We start from the raw sequence: 18505 nt of genomic DNA, 5'->3' as shown, positions 1-18505 counted from the left end.
CATGCCTTTCATGCGTGCATCTCCCTCCTGTTGACGGGTGTGTCCTCATTCATGTCTTTCTACATACGTATGTATGTCAGTATATACATGTTTCTATATGCGTATCTATAGGTCTTTGTGGCTTTCTACATATGTATGTATGTATGTAGTATGTAAGTGTATACATGTGTCTGCATGCATACCAGTAGGTGTTTGTCTCTACATATGTAAGTGTGTACATGTGTCTATATGTGTATCTATAGGTCTTTGTGGCTTTCTACATATGTATGTATGTATGTAGTATGTAAGTGTATACATGTGTCTGCATGCATACCAGTAGGTGTTTGTCTCTACATATGTAAGTGTATACATGTGTCTATATGCGTATCTATAGGTCTTTGTGGCTTTCTACATACGTATGTGTGTACGTAAGTGTATACATGTGTGTATATATGTGTTTGTGTGCTTCTACGTATGTGTGTATGTAAGTGTATACATGTGTCTATATGTTGAGTGTGTATCTATAGGTGTTTGTGTGTGTATGTAAGTGTATCTATAGGTGTCTCTATGTGTATGTAAGTGTATACATGTGTCTATATGTTGAGTGTGTATAGGTGTTTGTGTGTTTCTACGTATGTGTATACATGTGTCTATACGTTGAGTGTGTATCTATGTATGTGTATGTAAGTGTATCTATAGGTGTTTGTGTGTTTCTATGTATGTGTATGTAAGTGTATACATGTGTCTATATGGTGAGTGTGTATCTATAGGTGTTTGTGTGTTTCTACGTTTGTGTATGCATGTGTCTATATGTTGAGTGTGTATCTATAGGTGTTTGTGTGTTTCTACGTTTGTGTATACATGTGTCTATATGTTGAGTGTGTATCTATAGGTGTTTGTGTGTTTCTACGTTTGTGTATGCATGTGTCTATATGTTGAGTGTGTATCTATAGGTGTTTCTTGGCAAGAGTGCATTCCTTGCACGTGTGTGTGTTGCCGCTGTGCTGGTGTTGCCATGGAGTCGCTGGTCAAACATCTGTCCAGATGCCAACATCTTGGCTGGATGAATGTGATTGGTGAGTTACTGACTGATGTAAAATGATAAGAATGGTGTCTGTAGATCAAGGAGTCCAAGCATGGAAGTAGGGAGCATCTAGTAGATGTAAATATGTATGCAGTAGAAGACAAAGGGCTTTTGTAGACCAGGCGTAGGAGCGATGCACCCGCCCTAGCGCGCCTGCGCCTGCGCCACACCAATGGGGTGCGGCCGGCACAGGTTGCAAATTTTCTCCACCCCTCCCTCCAACTGGCGCAAGTTGTAAAGAGGAAGGAGAGAAGGCGCAAGAGGTCCCATTCTAGACCCGGTCGGAGCTGGTGAGCTTTCAGCGCACCTTTGGCGTGCTCTTTTGTCATTAAATTGTCACTGTGCCAAGCTGAACATATGGACACCCCCCTGGCGTGCCGCCACACCCATCTCGGGACAGTCCAGTCTACCAAATTGGTTGCGCTGGACCACATTATCATTGTGTGAGGTGGACCACACTCTTCCACCGTGCGCTGCGCCATGAAATTAGAGCCCTTAGTAGCAATGTGTGCAGAGGCTGACACCCCATGAGAAAAGTTAACCAATTTTTTAGTCATAAATACACCTCCTTTTTGGATATGGCTTACATTTCATATCATCGTATGGTGATACATCCCAACAATATGCTGACATATGCTAAGGTCCATATCGCCCATCAGGTTTTTCCTTTTGGAACATCGTCCTGTTGGAGGCAGGGTCATTGCTGATACTTGGATAGTATTTTGGAATGTAACAATGATAGATCCCCAGGTTTGTATTTCATGCGTAACATATCAATATATCTACTGTATGTATCCACACCATATCTACGTTGTGTACGTCTACATCATGTATGTGCTCTATATATCAGTATATATATATATATATCATGGCTGAAAAAGCATGAAATTAGGCTCACCTATTCAACATTAACTTCATGATGGTTTTTTTCTGGCTGTTGACTGGTAGAGCTGAAGAGCGCCTCCTTCCATTGGCTGTCCTGTGGTCAGAGGGCCAAGCCAAACACGTGGAGCAAGATGTTCTGCATCCTTTCTGACTGTCGTTTACTGCTGCTGGACAACCTGGTCGTAAAACTCTTATTTCTACTTCAACTTTCACCAACTTGACCCTCTCGTTCACCGGGGATGACCCCAACACAGAGGCACCAAGCCGGGGGGTGGGGGGGGGCTATTAATAAGCCCACACCCGCTCGCCACCTCTCCCCTCCAGAGTACAACAAGGTCCAGCCCCTCTCAAGGAGTTAGGGTTAGGGTTCCATCTAGTGGGAACATCTCAACCTCTCACACAAGTTCAGGCTCATTCCAGATCCCAAGAACCAGATTTGGCCGCCGAAGACCAGGTCGCCCAGGCACCCGCCCTTGACCGCCGCCCAACACACAATGCACCGGAGCTTTATGCTTGCCCCCGTCGGTGGTGGGTCTACGAGGGGGAGATCCCGTGGGGCTTTTTTGGCCCCACGGGTGAAGGCCCTGCCACCAGGCACTCGCCTGCGAGCCCCTCCCCCGGGCCTGGCTCCAAGACAACATAGCTCCTAGGATCACTCCGGCACTCAAACCCCTCCACCACGATGAGGTGGGGATTCACGGAGGGGAATATATAAATATTATATTGTGGGGGGGGGGTTCTCCCAGCACTAAAATTTGTTCATAAAACAGAGACATGACAGAGGAACCTTGGCTAGCTTTGTCCATTCCTCCCAAGGTGTGATCAGTAACCAATCCGTCTTCCAGGAAGCCAAAAGTGTTGGAATGGAAAAGCACGCCAGCCAGGCAGACCCAAACCTTTATAAACTGTCCCGTAGCGCTTTGGACATCGGTCAGCTGCTTTTTGTCCCTCAGGTTCATCCTTTGCTTCTGGCAGAGAGGGAGGAGACTTGTACAGTGTGGTTGCTAAGATACAGCCTCCATGTGACCTCAGCACCTCCTCATTTCGCCCACAAAGGTGAGGAAAGCCGCACGTCACATGATGCAATTGACCGGCATGTAGGAGACGCCATATCTTCCCTTCCCTGAACGGGGAGATTATTTGGAAATTCTGTTGCTGATCTCGGTGACATGGAGCATAAATCTCATCCTAATCTGGCCAGCAAGATCGGCCTTGCTGCATTTCATCCATCCATTGTCTGCAACGCTTATCCTCACCAGGGTTGCAGGCAGGCTGGAGCCTATCCCAGCTGTCTTCGTGCAAGAGGCGGGGTCCACCCTGGACTGGTGGCCAGCCAATCCCAGGGCACATATAGACAAACAACCATTCCCACCCACATTCATACCTATGGACAATTTGGGGGGGGGGGGGCAATCAACCTAGCATGTTTTTGGAATGGGGGGGGGTAAGCGGAGTACCCGGAGAAAAGCTACGCACGTATGGGGCGTACTCCACACAGTGGTGCCAATCGAACCCAGGTCTCCTAACAGTGTGACTGCACACTACCCACTCAACCACCGTGCAACTGCTGTATTTCAACACAGAAAAAACCCTTGGCTTCTAGTCTTGAACATCAGGTCCATCGGCTAACTCCACTCACTAGTCTTTAGCATGGCTTCCCATCTCTTCCAGACCCAAGACCCTGTCCACACAGCGCCGCATTGGACACCCCCACAACCAGAGTTACGGTGAGAGAAACATGCTATACTGTACTTCCCCTCATATCAACATGACTTCCTATGAATATTTACACCAGCATGCAAATATTACCATGACTCCCCAGGGGTTCCTGTCCAGGACCTTCAAGCAGTCCCTTCGGAGAACTGGCTCCCACCCAAAAGTCTTTCGCCAGAGCAGCATCAACATGGCTGACAACAGGTAACTTACACACCTGACTGACTGGAGAGGGCGTGTCCAAAGGTAGCGTACATTGACTAGCAAGAGGGGGCGTGTCCAAAGGTAGCATATATTGAATAGCATGAGGGGGCGTGTCCAAAGGTAGCATATATTGAATAGCATGAGGGGGCGTGTCCAAAGGTAGCATATATTGAATAGCATGAGGGGGCGTGTCCAAAGGTAGCATATATTGAATAGCATGAGGGGGCGTGTCCAAAGGTAGCGTACATTGACTAGCAAGAGGGGGCGTGTCCAAAGGTAGCGTACATTGACTAGCAAGAGGGGGCGTGTCCAAAGGTAGCATATATTGAATAGCATGAGGGGGCGTGTCCAAAGGTAGCATATATTGAATAGCATGAGGGGGCGTGTCCAAAGGTAGCATATATTGAATAGCATGAGGGGGCGTGTCCAAAGGTAGCATATATTGAATAGCATGAGGGGGCGTGTCCAAAGGTAGCGTACATTGACTAGCAAGAGGGGGCGTGTCCAAAGGTAGCGTACATTGACTAGCAAGAGGGGGCGTGTCCAAAGGTAGCATATATTGAATAGCATGAGGGGGCGTGTCCAAAGGTAGCATATATTGAATAGCATGAGGGGGCGTGTCCAAAGGTAGCATATATTGAATAGCATGAGGGGGCGTGTCCAAAGGTAGCATATATTGAATAGCATGAGGGGGCGTGTCCAAAGGTAGCGTACATTGACTAGCAAGAGGGGGTAGTGTATAATAAAGCAGTAGTGGTGTGACGGTGTAGGTACGTAGGAACTGCCAAGCTTTAGGTTCCTAAGGTGAGCCAGTAGTGTCAGGTCCAAAAGAAGCCAAAACCCATCCATCCTTTTCCATTCCTTTTCTATACTTCTTATCGTCATTAGGGTGGCGGGGGTATGCTGGAGCCTATCCCAGCTGACTTTGGGCGAGAGGCGGGGTCCACCCTGGACTGCTGGCCAGCCAATCCCAGGGCACATATAGACAAACAACCATTCACACTCACATTCATACCTATGGACAATTAACCTAGCATGTTTTTGGAATGTGGGAGGAAACCGGAGTACCCGGAGAAAAGCCACGCATGCACGGGGAGAACATGCAAACTCCACACAGAGATGGCCGACATCATTTCTTAACGGCATGTGGGTCGGGACTCAGACCACAGTCCGCCAGTAAGTGACCTGTGATCTATACTACATATTCGTATTCTATACGATACATACTCATACATACTACATACTAACCCTAAATATAAAAACGCAACACTTTTGTTTTTGCTCCCGCTTTCATGAGATGTAAAATTCATTCCAGATCAGGGTGTCCTTAGCATGTGGGTAATGTCCTCCCAGGGTGTCCTTAGCATGTGGGTAATGTCCTCCCAGGGTGTCCTTAGCATGTGGGTAATGTCCTCCCAGGGTGTCCTTAGCATGTGGGTAATGTCCTCCCAGGGTGTCCTTATCATGAGGGTAATGTCCTCCCAGGGTGTCCTTAGCATGTGGGTAATGTCCTCCCAGGGTGTCCTTAGCATGTGGGTAATGTCCTCCCAGGGTGTCCTTAGCATGTGGGTAATGTCCTCCCAGGGTGTCCTTAGCATGTGGGTAATGTCCTCCCAGGGTGTCCTTAGCATGTGGGTAATGTCCTCCCAGGGTGTCCTTAGCATGTGGGTAATGTCCTCCCAGGGTGTCCTTATCATGAGGGTAATGTCCTCCCAGGGTGTCCTTAGCATGTGGGTAATGTCCTCCCAGGGTGTCCTTATCATGAGGGTAATGTCCTCCCAGGGTGTCCTTATCATGAGGGTAATGTCCTCCCAGGGTGTCCTTAGAATGTGGGTAATGTCCTCCCAGGGTGTCCTTATCATGAGGGTAATGTCCTCCCAGGGTGTCCTTAGAATGTGGGTAATGTCCTCCCAGGGTGTCCTTATCATGAGGGTAATGTCCTTGCTAAGCAGCTGCAGTGTTTCAAAGATGGAGGAGAGGAAGTAGGGCAGCATCTCTGATGGGAGGGGCCACTGCTGGAGCATGTAGCATCAGTAGCTAGGAGACACGCAGACAGAAAGACAGACAGACAAGATCAGCAGGTTTAAGTCTTCGTCTGTCCTGCTTAAGACCAGCATGGATGTGTAGCCTTCCTCCTCCTCCTCCTCCTCTTCCTCACACAGAATGCTTTGTGAGTATTTTTCTCCGCTTTGTGCTTCCACTGCCTTTGTCCTCTTTCAATAGACATCTGCAATGTGTGTGTGTGTGTGTGTGTGTGTGTGTGTGTGTGCTAGCTAGATGGCTGGTTAGCCTGGTTAGGCTAGGCTATACACGGTGTCTACCATGCACACAATGACAAACAATAACCTCTGCATGTCTTACATCACCAAGTCAGCTTGTGTGTGTGTGTTTGCGTGTGTGCGTGTGTGCGTGCGTGCGTGTGTGTGTGTATGCAATAAATGAGGCTCCATAAATAGTGTATGTATGAGACAGTACTGAGAGATTCCTATTGTATATTTGTAGATTAGCATGTTGGTTAGCATGAAGGTGATGTTAGACTCATGGCCAAGAAAGATGAGACCTGCTGGGAGTGTAGGATGGCAACAATGACATGAAATACACCTGGAATACACCATGAAATATCATACATGACAAATGTTGGTGTATGTATGCACAATGTATACGCTACAATATTTCATAATAACCCGTGGAACTAATACTAGGATTTCCCACGGGGGTGACAGGGACCACTCCATGTGACACACTTTATAAACCCCTGGAATACCTGACACTGATGTATTACAGTATATACCATCATACAGTACATCTAACCTACTATTTACTCTTCATTTATTACACTTTATAATCCCCGGAATACCTGACACTGATGTATTACAGTATATACCATCATACAGTACATCTAACCTACTATTTACTCTTCATTTATTACACTTTATAAACCCCTGGAATACCTGACACTGATGTATTACAGTATATACCATCATACAGTACATCTAACCTACTATTTACTCTTCATTTATTACACTTTATAAACCCCTGGAATACCTGACACTGATGTATTACAGTATATACCATCATACAGTACATCTAACCTACTATTTACTCTTCATTTATTACACTTTATAATCCCCGGAATACCTGACACTGATGTATTACAGTATATACCATCATACAGTACATCTAACCTACTATTTACTCTTCATTTATTACACTTTATAATCCCCGGAATACCTGACACTGATGTTTTATTTAGGTGTATACATACGTGTACATAGAGTATTATTTAAAGGTTATACATAGAGTAATATTTAGAGGTTATACATAGAGTATTATTTAAAGGTTATACATAGAGTAATATTTAGAGGTTATACATAGAGTATTATTTAAAGGTTATACATAGAGTAATATTTAGAGGTTATACATAGAGTACTATTTAGAGGTTATACATAGAGTATTATTTAAAGGTTATACATAGAGTATTATTTAAAGGTTATACATAGAGTACTATTTAGAGGTTATATATAGAGTACTATTTAGAGGTTATACATAGAGTATTATTTAAAGGTTATACATAGAGTACTATTTAGAGGTTATACATAGAGTACTATTTAAAGGTTATACATAGAGTACTATTTAAAGGTTATACATAGAGTATTATTTAAAGGTTATACATAGAGTACTATTTAAAGGTTATACATAGAGTACTATTTAAAGGTTATACATAGAGTATTATTTAAAGGTTATACATAGAGTATTATTTAAAGGTTATACATAGAGTACTATTTAAAGGTTATACATAGAGTACTATTTAAAGGTTATACATAGAGTATTATTTAGAGGTTATACATAGAGTACTATTTAGAGGTTATACATAGAGTACTATTTAAAGGTTATACATAGAGTACTATTTAAAGGTTATACATAGAGTACTATTTAAAGGTTATACATAGAGTACTATTTAAAGGTTATACATAGAGTACTATTTAAAGGTTATACATAGAGTACTATTTAAAGGTTATACATAGAGTACTATTTAAAGGTTATACATAGAGTACTATTTAAAGGTTATACATAGAGTATTATTTAAAGGTTATACATAGAGTACTATTTAGAGGTTATACATAGAGTACTATTTAGAGGTTATACATAGAGTACTATTTAAAGGTTATACATAGAGTATTATTTAGAGGTTATACATAGAGTACTATTTAAAGGTTATACATAGAGTATTATTTAGAGGTTATACATAGAGTACTATTTAAAGGTTATACATAGAGTATTATTTAGAGGTTATACATAGAGTACTATTTAAAGGTTATACATAGAGTATTATTTAGAGGTTATACATAGAGTATTATTTAAAGGTTATACATAGAGTATTATTTAGAGGTTATACATAGAGTATTATTTAGAGGTTATACATAGACATACACGGAGTAAGCGAAGGGGGGAAGCGGTCGGAGGGGGAAACCTTGGCGTCCGAACCTCGGCTACAGAAGCTAGCTCTTAGGTCGTGGAAAGCTGCTTCGTGGCTGTCGTTGTTTGCTGGTGCTGAGCTCGCCATCGTAGAAGACGCATGGCTTCCACGTATTCCCAATCCAAACACAACACTTGCTCATAATTCCGCAGTTCATAGCCATCAAGGCATCTCATTTGCTGGCTGATTCATATTGGCTATGGCTAATAATAAGCATCAAATGCGACCAGGCTAACACTCTCAGGTCCAACAGCAGATAGGACGGATACATTCAGCATCTCAGCGGCAGGAGACTACTAACAAATGTTGCTCTCCTATGACCAGCACCTCCAGGAAGGAGTGTTGATAGCGACACCCCCCTGCATGAACCAACTCCCCTTCAGAATAAAAGTGAAGGAGCAAGACTCACCAGCTGAGTGGCGTGTGGAATACTGTGCAGCATGTCACTCTCATTGTCGTGTTGCAGGCGTGTGATGCGGCGGCTGCGTTGCGGTAGCCAGGAATCACTCTTAGGGGCAGGGGGCGTGGCCTCTTTGGAGCTCAAGATGGACCAATCAGTGATCATCAAACCAGTGCACTCATCCCTGCTGGGACAGGACTACTGCTTTGAGGTCAGTCATCTGTGTCTTATGTTTGCATCTATCATCGATCATCATCATGTGATCATCATGTCTTCTGATTGAGACGTGTTTAGGCTACAAAGAGAATTGATTCCATCAAGCTGTGACTTCTTCCCCAGGTGACCACCTCCACAGGGACCAAGTGTTTCTCCTGTCGATCAGCAGCAGAACGGGATAAATGGATGGAGAACCTCAGAAGAGCCGTGCAGCCCAACAAAGACAACAGCAGACGAGTGGAGAACGTTCTGACGCTGTGGGTGATCGAAGCCAAAGACCTGCCTGCCAAGAAGAGGTGAGGTCGGGGTAGTATGGCGTATGTGGCCCGTACTGCCGTTCCTCTAACCAAAGCATGGATGTCTGGCAGGTACTTTTGTGAACTTTGTCTGGATGACAGCCTGTACGCGCGCACATCTTGCAAGATGAAAACGGACAACATATTTTGGGGTGAACGTTTCGACTTCAGCAGTCTTCCGACCGTCAGCGCCGTGACTCTTCACATCTACAAAGATACGGACAGGAAGAGGAAGAAGGACAAGAGCAGCTACGTTGGCCTGGTCAACATCCCCGTTGCCACGGTGACGGGAAGACAGCTGGTGGAGAAGTGGTACTCGGTGAGCGTGCCCAGTACCATCAGAGGTGAGTCAGTACGCATGATCGCGACTTCAATATTTGTTTCTCAAAGCCCCCCCAGACAGATTTCATTCTTCTACACTCTGGCTCTTCACTGAAACGCTGTCCTAGCTTTCCTAGCTTTCCTGGCTTTCCTGGCTTTCCTGGCTTTCCTGGCTTTCCTGGCTTTCCTAGCTTTCCTAGCTTTCCTGGCTTTCCTGGCTTTCCTGGCTTTCCTGGCTTTCCTAGCTTTCCTGGCTTTCCTGGCTTTCCTGGCTTTCCTGGCTTTCCTGGCTTTCCTGGCTTTCCTAGCTTTCCTGGCTTTCCTGGCTTTCCTAGCTTTCCTGGCTTTCCTGGCTTTCCTAGCTTTCCTGGCTTTCCTAGCTTTCCTAGCTTCCCTAGCTTACCTAGCTTACCTAGCTTACCTAGCTTTCCTAGCCTACCTAGCTTACCTAGCTTACCTAGCTTACCTAGCTTTCCTAGCCTACCTAGCTTCCCTAGCTTACCTAGCTTTCCTAGCCTACCTAGCTTACCTAGCTTACCTAGCTTACCTAGCTTTCCTAGCCTACCTAGCTTCCCTAGCTTACCTAGCTTCCCTAGCTTCCCTAGCTTACCTAGCTTCCCTAGCTTCCCTAGCTTCCCTAGCTTACCTAGCTTCCCTAGCTTCCCTAGCTTCCCTAGCTTCCCTAGCTTACCTAGCTTCCCTAGCTTACCTAGCTTCCCTAGCTTACCTAGCTTCCCTAGCTTCCCTAGCTTCCCTAGCTTCCCTAGCTTTCCTAGCTTTCCTAGCTCTCCTAGCATCTCTCTTCATAGAACTCAACACACATTTTGGACACTTTCATTCAGTTCGTTTCAGTCTTGTGAGGTTTGACCTGTCGACATAGGCCATTATACTATAAATGTAATACTATAAAAATAATGTCAACATAGTCCATTATACTATAAATGTAATACTATAAAAATAATGTCAACATAGTCCATTATACTATAAATGTAATACTATAAAAATAATGTCAACGTAGTCCATTATACTATAAATGTAATACTATAAAAATAATGTCAACATAGTCCATTATACTATAAATGTAATACTATAAAAATAATGTCAACGTAGTCCATTATACTATAAATGTAATACTATAAAAATAATGTCAACATAGTCCATTATACTATAAATGTAATACTATAAAAATAATGTCAACGTAGTCCATTATACTATAAATGTAATACTATAAAAATAATGTCAACATAGTCCATTATACTATAAATGTAATACTATAAAAATAATGTCAACATAGTCCATTATACTATAAATGTAATACTATAAAAATAATGTCAACGTAGTCCATTATACTATAAATGTAATACTATAAAAATAATGTCAACGTAGTCCATTATACTATAAATGTAATACTATAAAAATAATGTCAACATAGGCCATTATACTATAAATGTAATACTATAAAAATAATGTCAACATAGGCCATTATACTATAAATGTAATACTATAAAAATAATGTCAACATAGGCCATTATACTATAAATGTAATACTATAAAAATAATGTCAACGTAGTCCATTATACTATAAATGTAATACTATAAAAATAATGTCAACATAGTCCATTATACTATAAATGTAATACTATAAAAATAATGTCAACGTAGTCCATTATACTATAAATGTAATACTATAAAAATAATGTCAACATAGTCCATTATACTATAAATGTAATACTATAAAAATAATGTCAACGTAGTCCATTATACTATAAATGTAATACTATAAAAATAATGTCAACATAGTCCATTATACTATAAATGTAATACTATAAAAATAATGTCAACATAGTCCATTATACTATAAATGTAATACTATAAAAATAATGTCAACGTAGTCCATTATACTATAAATGTAATACTATAAAAATAATGTCAACGTAGTCCATTATACTATAAATGTAATACTATAAAAATAATGTCAACATAGGCCATTATACTATAAATGTAATACTATAAAAATAATGTCAACATAGGCCATTATACTATAAATGTAATACTATAAAAATAATGTCAACATAGGCCATTATACTATAAATGTAATACTATAAAAATAATGTCAACGTAGTCCATTATACTATAAATGTAATACTGTAAAAATAATGTCAACATAGTCCATTATACTGTAAATGTAATACTGTAAAAATAATGTCAACATAGGCCATTATACTATAAATGTAATACTGTAAAAATAATGTCAACATAGGCCATTATACTATAAATGTAATACTATAAAAATAATGTCAACATAGTCCATTATACTGTAAATGTAATACTGTAAAAATAATGTCAACATAGTCCATTATACTATAAATGTAATACTGTAAAAATAATGTCAACATAGTCCATTATACTATAAATGTAATACTGTAAAAATAATGTCAACATAGTCCATTATACTATAAATGTAATACTGTAAAAATAATGTCAACATAGGCCATTATACTATAAATGTAATACTGTAAAAATAATGTCAACATAGTCCATTATACTGTAAATGTAATACTGTAAAAATAATGTCAACATAGTCCATTATACTGTAAATGTAATACTGTAAAAATAATGTCAACATAGTCCATTATACTGTAAATGTAATACTGTAAAAATAATGTCAACATAGTCCATTATACTGTAAATGTAATACTGTAAAAATAATGTCAACATAGTCCATTATACTGTAAATGTAATACTGTAAAAATAATGTCAACATAGTCCATTATACTGTAAATGTAATACTGTAAAAATAATGTCAACATAGTCCATTGATACCAAAATATGCAAAATTCCCGACATAGCTAATGTTTAGCAAGTAAAGGAACTTTGGAAATCAAATAAGAATTGTTCCCTTTTGTGTCGTCCGTCATCACACGTGTTGTGATGTGGTGTGCTGCTGCGATTGTGGTGTCCATCCACCAATATTGTTATCACGATGGTGTGTTTGTCATGTATTTCATGTTGTATTGTCCAGGTCAGTGATGTGTTCTTCCTTTCAGCAAAGTCGTGCGTACCGACGGTGCGCGTTAAGGCTCGTTACCAGAGCGTGGTCATCTTGCCCATGGAACAGTACAAAGAGTTTGCAGAGTTCATCAGCGCCAACTACCTGCTGCTCTGCAACACGCTGGAAGCTTCCATCGGCTTGAGAGCCAAAGAGGAACTTGCCGCAGTGCTGGTCCACATCCTGCACAGCACCGGCAAGGCCAAGGTACGTACCCAATCCCCTGCACGTGCACACACACACACTGTTAGCATGACATCTGACCCTTGTCCACAGGACTTCCTGACAGACCTGATGATGTCAGAGGTGGACCGTTACCATGACAACGATCAGTTGATCTTCAGAGAAAACACTCTAGCAACCAAAAGCATTGAGGAATACTTGAAGCTGATCGGACAGAAGTACCTGCAGGATGCACTGGGTACACAACACTACACACTGTCCTACTACACTGCAGATTGTACTAGACAACAGTGTATATTGTTGTAAATATTGTACTACACAACACAGTACATTGTAGTAAGTATTTTAGTAGACAACATGGTACATACTGTACGTAGTAGTAAATATTGTAGTAGACAAATCCATATATTATATTAAACATTGTAATAGTCCACACCATACATTGTAGTAAATATTAAAGTAGACAACGCCGTACATTGTGGTAAACATTGTAGTAGACAAGACCGTACACTGTAGTAGATATTGTAGTAAACAAGAGGGTACATTGTAGTAGACACCATGAATTGTAGGAGACACGGCCGTACATTGTGGTAAATATTGCAGTAAATATTGTAGCAGACAAGACGGTACATGATATTTAACACTGCAGTAGACAACAGTGGCGGTTGTGTTGGTTTCCAGGTGAGTTCATCAAAGCTCTTTACGAGTCGGATGAGAACTGTGAGGTGGACATGTCTCGCTGTGTGACGTCGGACCTGGCCGAGCATCAGGCCAACCTGAGGATGTGCTGTGAACTTGCCTTCTGCAAGATCCTGGACTCCTACAGGTGAACACAAACACACAGCAGGTCTTCCCCGCGTGATGATGGCCAACGCCTCTTCTTTGTCTCTCTCTCCATCTCAGGGTGTTTCCTCGGGAGCTGAAGGAGGTGTTTGCGTCGTGGCGCCAAGAGTGCAGCAACCGCGGGCGACCAGACATCAGCGAACGTCTCATCAGTGCGTCTCTTTTTCTGCGCTTTCTATGTCCGGCGGTGATGTCGCCATCGCTCTTTGACCTCATGCAAGGATACCCGGACGAGCGCACGGCGCGTACTCTAACCCTAATCGCCAAAGTCATCCAGACCCTCGCCAACTTCAGCAAGTGAGTCCGTCAATCACGCTGACGACCAATCACATGACACATCTCAACACCTCATCATGACCACCGCAGGTTTGGCACCAAAGAAGAGTACATGCTCTTCATGAACGACTTTGTGGAGCGCCAGTGGAGCAGCATGCAACGTTTCCTCCAGGAGATCTCCAACCCCGACGGCCTCAATCACACGGCCGGCTTTGACGGCTACATTGACCTCGGCCGAGAACTCTCCAGCCTGCACACGCTGCTCACTGAGCTGGACCAGGTGATTCAACACGCCTGACACGGGGGACATTCAGTCAGGTGACACGCAGTATACACGCAGTATACACAGGTGACATTCAGTCAGGTGACACGCAGTATACACAGGTGACATTCAGTCAGGTGACACGCAGTATACACAGGTGACATTCAGTCAGGTGACACGCAGTATACACAGGTGACATTCAGTCATGTGACACGCAGTATACACAGGTGACATTCAGTCAGGTGACACGCAGTATACACAGGTGACATTCAGTCATGTGACACGCAGTATACACAGGTGACATTCAGTCAGGTGACACGCAGTATACACGGGTGACATTCAGTCAGGTGACACGCAGTATACACAGGTGACATTCAGTCATGTGACACGCAGTATACACAGGTGACATTCAGTCATGTGACACGCAGTATACACAGGTGACATTCAGTCATGTGACACGCAGTATACACAGGTGACATTCAGTCAGGTGACACGCAGTATACACAGGTGACATTCAGTCATGTGACACGCAGAATACACAGGTGACATTCAGTCATGTGACACGCAGTATACACAGGTGACATTCAGTCATGTGACACGCAGTATACACAGGTGACATTCAGTCATGTGACACGCAGTATACACAGGTGACATTCAGTCATGTGACACGCAGTATACACAGGTGACATTCAGTCATGTGACACGCAGTATACACGGGTGACATTCAGTCATGTGACACGCAGTATACACAGGTGACATTCAGTCATGTGACACGCAGTATACACAGGTGACATTCAGTCATGTGACACGCAGTATACACAGGTGTCATGGATGAGGAAGTGTGACATTTCTAAGTTGGAATCTGTCCTCAGTCGTGTCTGTCAAAGCTCAGTCCACTTCCACGGATCCTACGAGACGTATCGGCAGCTCTGGCTAACCCAGGGGGCGGGGCTTACCCTGGCAAAGCGTCGGCTCCCTCTCCAGAGCTCCAGCGCTTGGTGTCTCCGCCTCCTCTATCTCCGCCCCTGTCACCTCCTCTGGCAGCCTGCAATCCCTCGCTTGGCCAGCAGTGTGGGGTTGGACTGGATGGGGGGTCAGTACCGTCCCCCGTGTCGTCCATTTCACTTTATGTCTTTCACAATGTTTGGAACGTGAGTAACTATAGCAACCGTCGCTGAGCCGATGGGCGGGATTGTGTTTGTGTGTGCAGGCTGCTGGATTTCACCAGGCTGCCGTCGCCAACTCCGGAGAACAAAGACTTATTCTTCGTCACGAAAGGGTCAAGTCTGCAGCCTGCGTCAGGTGACCTGGGAACCTGCCGGGTGGGTCTTCATCTTATGTGTGACCTCTGACCTCTGACCTCTGCATCTACTTCCCCTAGGCTTGCGTGGCTCTCCTGCCCCAAGCTCCTCCTACTCGGAGCCCAATGATGAAGTGGCGTTTGACCTTGGCAACGGAGGCCGGAGGGAGGGGCAGGAAATGACATCGGAGAGTCGCAGCCTATCTCTGATTGACCTGCAGGACTCCTCCCCCAATGACGCACATGATGAGAGCCAATGGCAGCGCAGGGCGGGGCTCTTGCCTCTGTCTTTCCAGAACCCAGTCTATCACATGACGTCACGACAACCGCTTCAGCCCGAGGCCACGCCCCCCGATGGTTCAGTCACCTCGCAGGGTAACAGCGACGACAGGCACGCCGCGCCAACCAAACCAGCTTTTCTCACCCAGATGCCTGTGGGCGTGGCCGGTGGCGAGCGGGGGGAACGGATGTCGGCCATGTCGAGCAGCAGCAGCGGGGAAGAATATTCTCGAAGAGCACTTTCACTCTCTGAAACGCTGCCAAGTATTTCCGACATTTCTTCTTCAAGTGTCTGGCCTGATGATGTCGACGTGACGTGTTGCTCCTCCCCCAGGTAGCTCGGCCCCGCCCCGCCAAAACTCTTCTGGTCCTCAGAGACGCATCGACCAACCTCCTCCCCCTGCCTCTGCTCCCCCGGGCCCGCCTCGAGGCCGGACACCTCCCAGCATGCTCAGCGGGGGCTCAGCCTACCCTCCTCGCCCCGCCTCCGGCAGCATGATGTCATCGAGTCCTGATTGGCCAAGCAGCGGACATTCGCGGCTGCGTCAGGCCTCCTCCTCATCGAAAGGAGACAGTCCTGAAAAACAACGGCCGGCTACCAAGGTAACAATCTGTTACCATGGCACCATGCACCAGACTTGGGGTTGCTATGGTGACACCACCCTGTGTGTGTGTGTGTGTGTGTGTGTGTGTGTGTGTGTGTGTGTGTGTGTGTGTGCAGGCTCCTTCTCCATGTGCGTTGGATCGCACAGCGGCCTGGTTACTTAACATGAACTCCGCCTCTTCCTATGGCGAGATGGAAGACGAGCGTCACGACGACACCATCATCGAAAGGGTAACCCCCCCCCCCCACACACACACCTGCCAAGCATCTTAGGATGGAAGTACACCTGATGCGTGTGTGTGTGTGTGTGTAGTACCAGCAGGACATTGCGTTGCTTCAGGAGAAACTGCGTGTGGCGGCGCTGCGTCAGGAGGAGTGCGAGGCCCGCCTCCTCGTTCAGGACCAGCAGAACCAGCGTCTGCTGCAGGAATACCAGGTGTGACCCGATGGCTTTCATGAATGATCCTCCAAAGCACCATCACTTGTTCTTTTGGGAGTTCAATTCCACACGAGGGCGCAGCTAAAAACACGCTGGTCATGAAGAAGTCAGCATGGTGGACGTCGTTCTCCTTCACATGGCAGCAGTACGGGCCAATCAGCTCAGGGTGCCCCCACACGGCGACATCTCTCTTTGCATGCCTCCACAGTGGAGTGGGCATGGACTTCCCCTTTAAGGGTTGGTCATCCATAATGCTAGCATTCATGTTGTACTTCATGATTGATAAATGGATGAAATACAACTTGTGGAGTTCTATTATTATCGTGGGACAAATAGACAATTATCTGGAAGGCCCACATCTGTCCCTGCACAGACAAAACACATGTTTTTCATCCATGTTTTACAGTAGAGGACTTCCTATGGGAAATGTCACTTTTCATACCCTTGTAGATGGAATGTGAGTAAATAGGCGGGGCTTAAAGTATTCCGGCACCGTGCCGGAACGAACGAAAAAAAAAAGAATCTGCCGGACCCAGACAAACACAAACTCATTGTAGCCATGCGGTAGCGCTCTGAATGCAACTCTTGCCAAGCCCCTCCCCCCGAAACCTACTGTCCAATCGTTACGATTACGATTTTTTTACTTTAAGCCCTGTAGGGAATGGGTGATGTTATTTATCTGATCTGATCCAAATCCATGTTTGTGTGTGCGTGCGTGCGTGCGTGCATTTCAGGCTCGGCTGGAGGACACAGAGAGTCGACTGAGGAGGCTACAGGATGATAAAGATCTCCAGATGAACAGTATCATCAGCAGGTTCATACTGCGTGTGTGTGTGTGTGTGTGTGTGCGTGCCAGGTAGAGGTAACAGTCTTTGACCTTTGACCTGAGCAGGTTAATGGCTGTAGAAGAGGAGCTGAAGAAAGACCATTCTGACATGCAGGCTGTGGTGGACTCCAAACAGAAGATCATTGAGGCCCAGGTGTGTGTTATGCTACGTTAGCTACTAACGTAGCTGTTGGCTAAAGTCGTCTAACTGTTGTCGGTCCATCAGGAGAAGAGGATAGCGAGTCTGGATGCTACCAACGGTCGCCTGATGGCGGCGCTCGCTCAGCTGAAGGAACGGTACGGCGTGACCTCACAGAGGAATGGTCTGTCGCCAAGCAACACATCATCTTTGCAGATCACAGAAAATGGCGAGTTCCGGAATTCTGGTAATTGTTGAGGTTCCACCTGGCAACAAGAAGTAGGCCCACTACACCATTCAAGGGACATGTGTCCCCAGGAGTGGATCTGACCTTTGAACTTCATCCTCTTCTCACTGTTTCATTTTGAACAAGTTTGACACCATTTCCTGTTTCTGTACACCACTTCCTGCTTGCTGTGTTGCACTGGTCGGTCCAGGATGTTACCAGTGAAGCTTTAGCTTGTGACTCGTGGACAGTGAGATGTTTGCAACATTTTTGTTACCTTGCAACAGGAAGCATGCAAAGCTTAACAATAAAAGCTATTTCAAATAAACCACTTTGCTGTATCCAATGAAAAACCATTTGTGGGTCTGACGTCACGATTTAGAAAAGAAATATCCTCATTATGATGGCGAGACGCCACTGTTGCTGTTCAAATCCTCATCTAAAACTCAACAGTGACAAAACCGATATCATCATCATTGGTCCCAAAAACATCACAGCATCCAC

The 18505-nt window shown here is 44.5% G+C and overlaps 1 protein-coding gene across 4 annotated transcripts; it reads left to right on the top strand.

Annotated features, from left to right (window-relative positions):
• Nucleotides 1-25: 25 nt before the first annotated feature.
• On the top strand, nt 26-18329 carry LOC131128236 (disabled homolog 2-interacting protein). 4 transcript variants are annotated; one of them, XM_058070891.2, is made up of 23 exons: nt 26-67; nt 933-1055; nt 2012-2130; nt 2902-3004; nt 3620-3675; nt 3771-3865; nt 8809-8953; nt 9082-9254; nt 9327-9598; nt 12623-12831; nt 12901-13045; nt 13489-13633; nt 13711-13947; nt 14017-14206; nt 15061-15281; nt 15399-15490; nt 15570-16031; nt 16102-16370; nt 16489-16602; nt 16685-16807; nt 17545-17624; nt 17703-17790; nt 17863-18329. In XM_058070891.2, exons 1-23 carry the CDS (start codon nt 52-54, stop codon nt 18031-18033), a joined length of 3648 nt encoding a protein of 1215 aa, XP_057926874.2. In that variant the 5' UTR covers nt 26-51; the 3' UTR covers nt 18034-18329. The 4 variants fall into 4 exon arrangements, with proteins under 4 accessions (XP_057926874.2, XP_057926873.2, XP_078645465.1 ...); XM_058070890.2 differs by lacking the exon at nt 26-67 and having other exon boundaries at nt 948-1055; XM_078789339.1 differs by lacking the exons at nt 26-67; nt 933-1055; nt 2902-3004 and having other exon boundaries at nt 2058-2130.
• The last annotated feature ends 176 nt before the right edge of the window (nt 18330-18505 follow it).

The sequence above is a fragment of the Doryrhamphus excisus genome, linkage group LG3 (assembly GCF_037039965.1).
Source record: "Doryrhamphus excisus strain RoL-2023G ecotype Guam linkage group LG3, RoL_Dexc_Guam_v1.1, whole genome shotgun sequence".
NCBI lineage: Eukaryota > Metazoa > Chordata > Actinopteri > Syngnathiformes > Syngnathidae > Doryrhamphus > Doryrhamphus excisus.
Note: the sequence above shows the minus strand (reverse complement) of the source record. Positions and strands in the feature narration are given on the sequence as shown.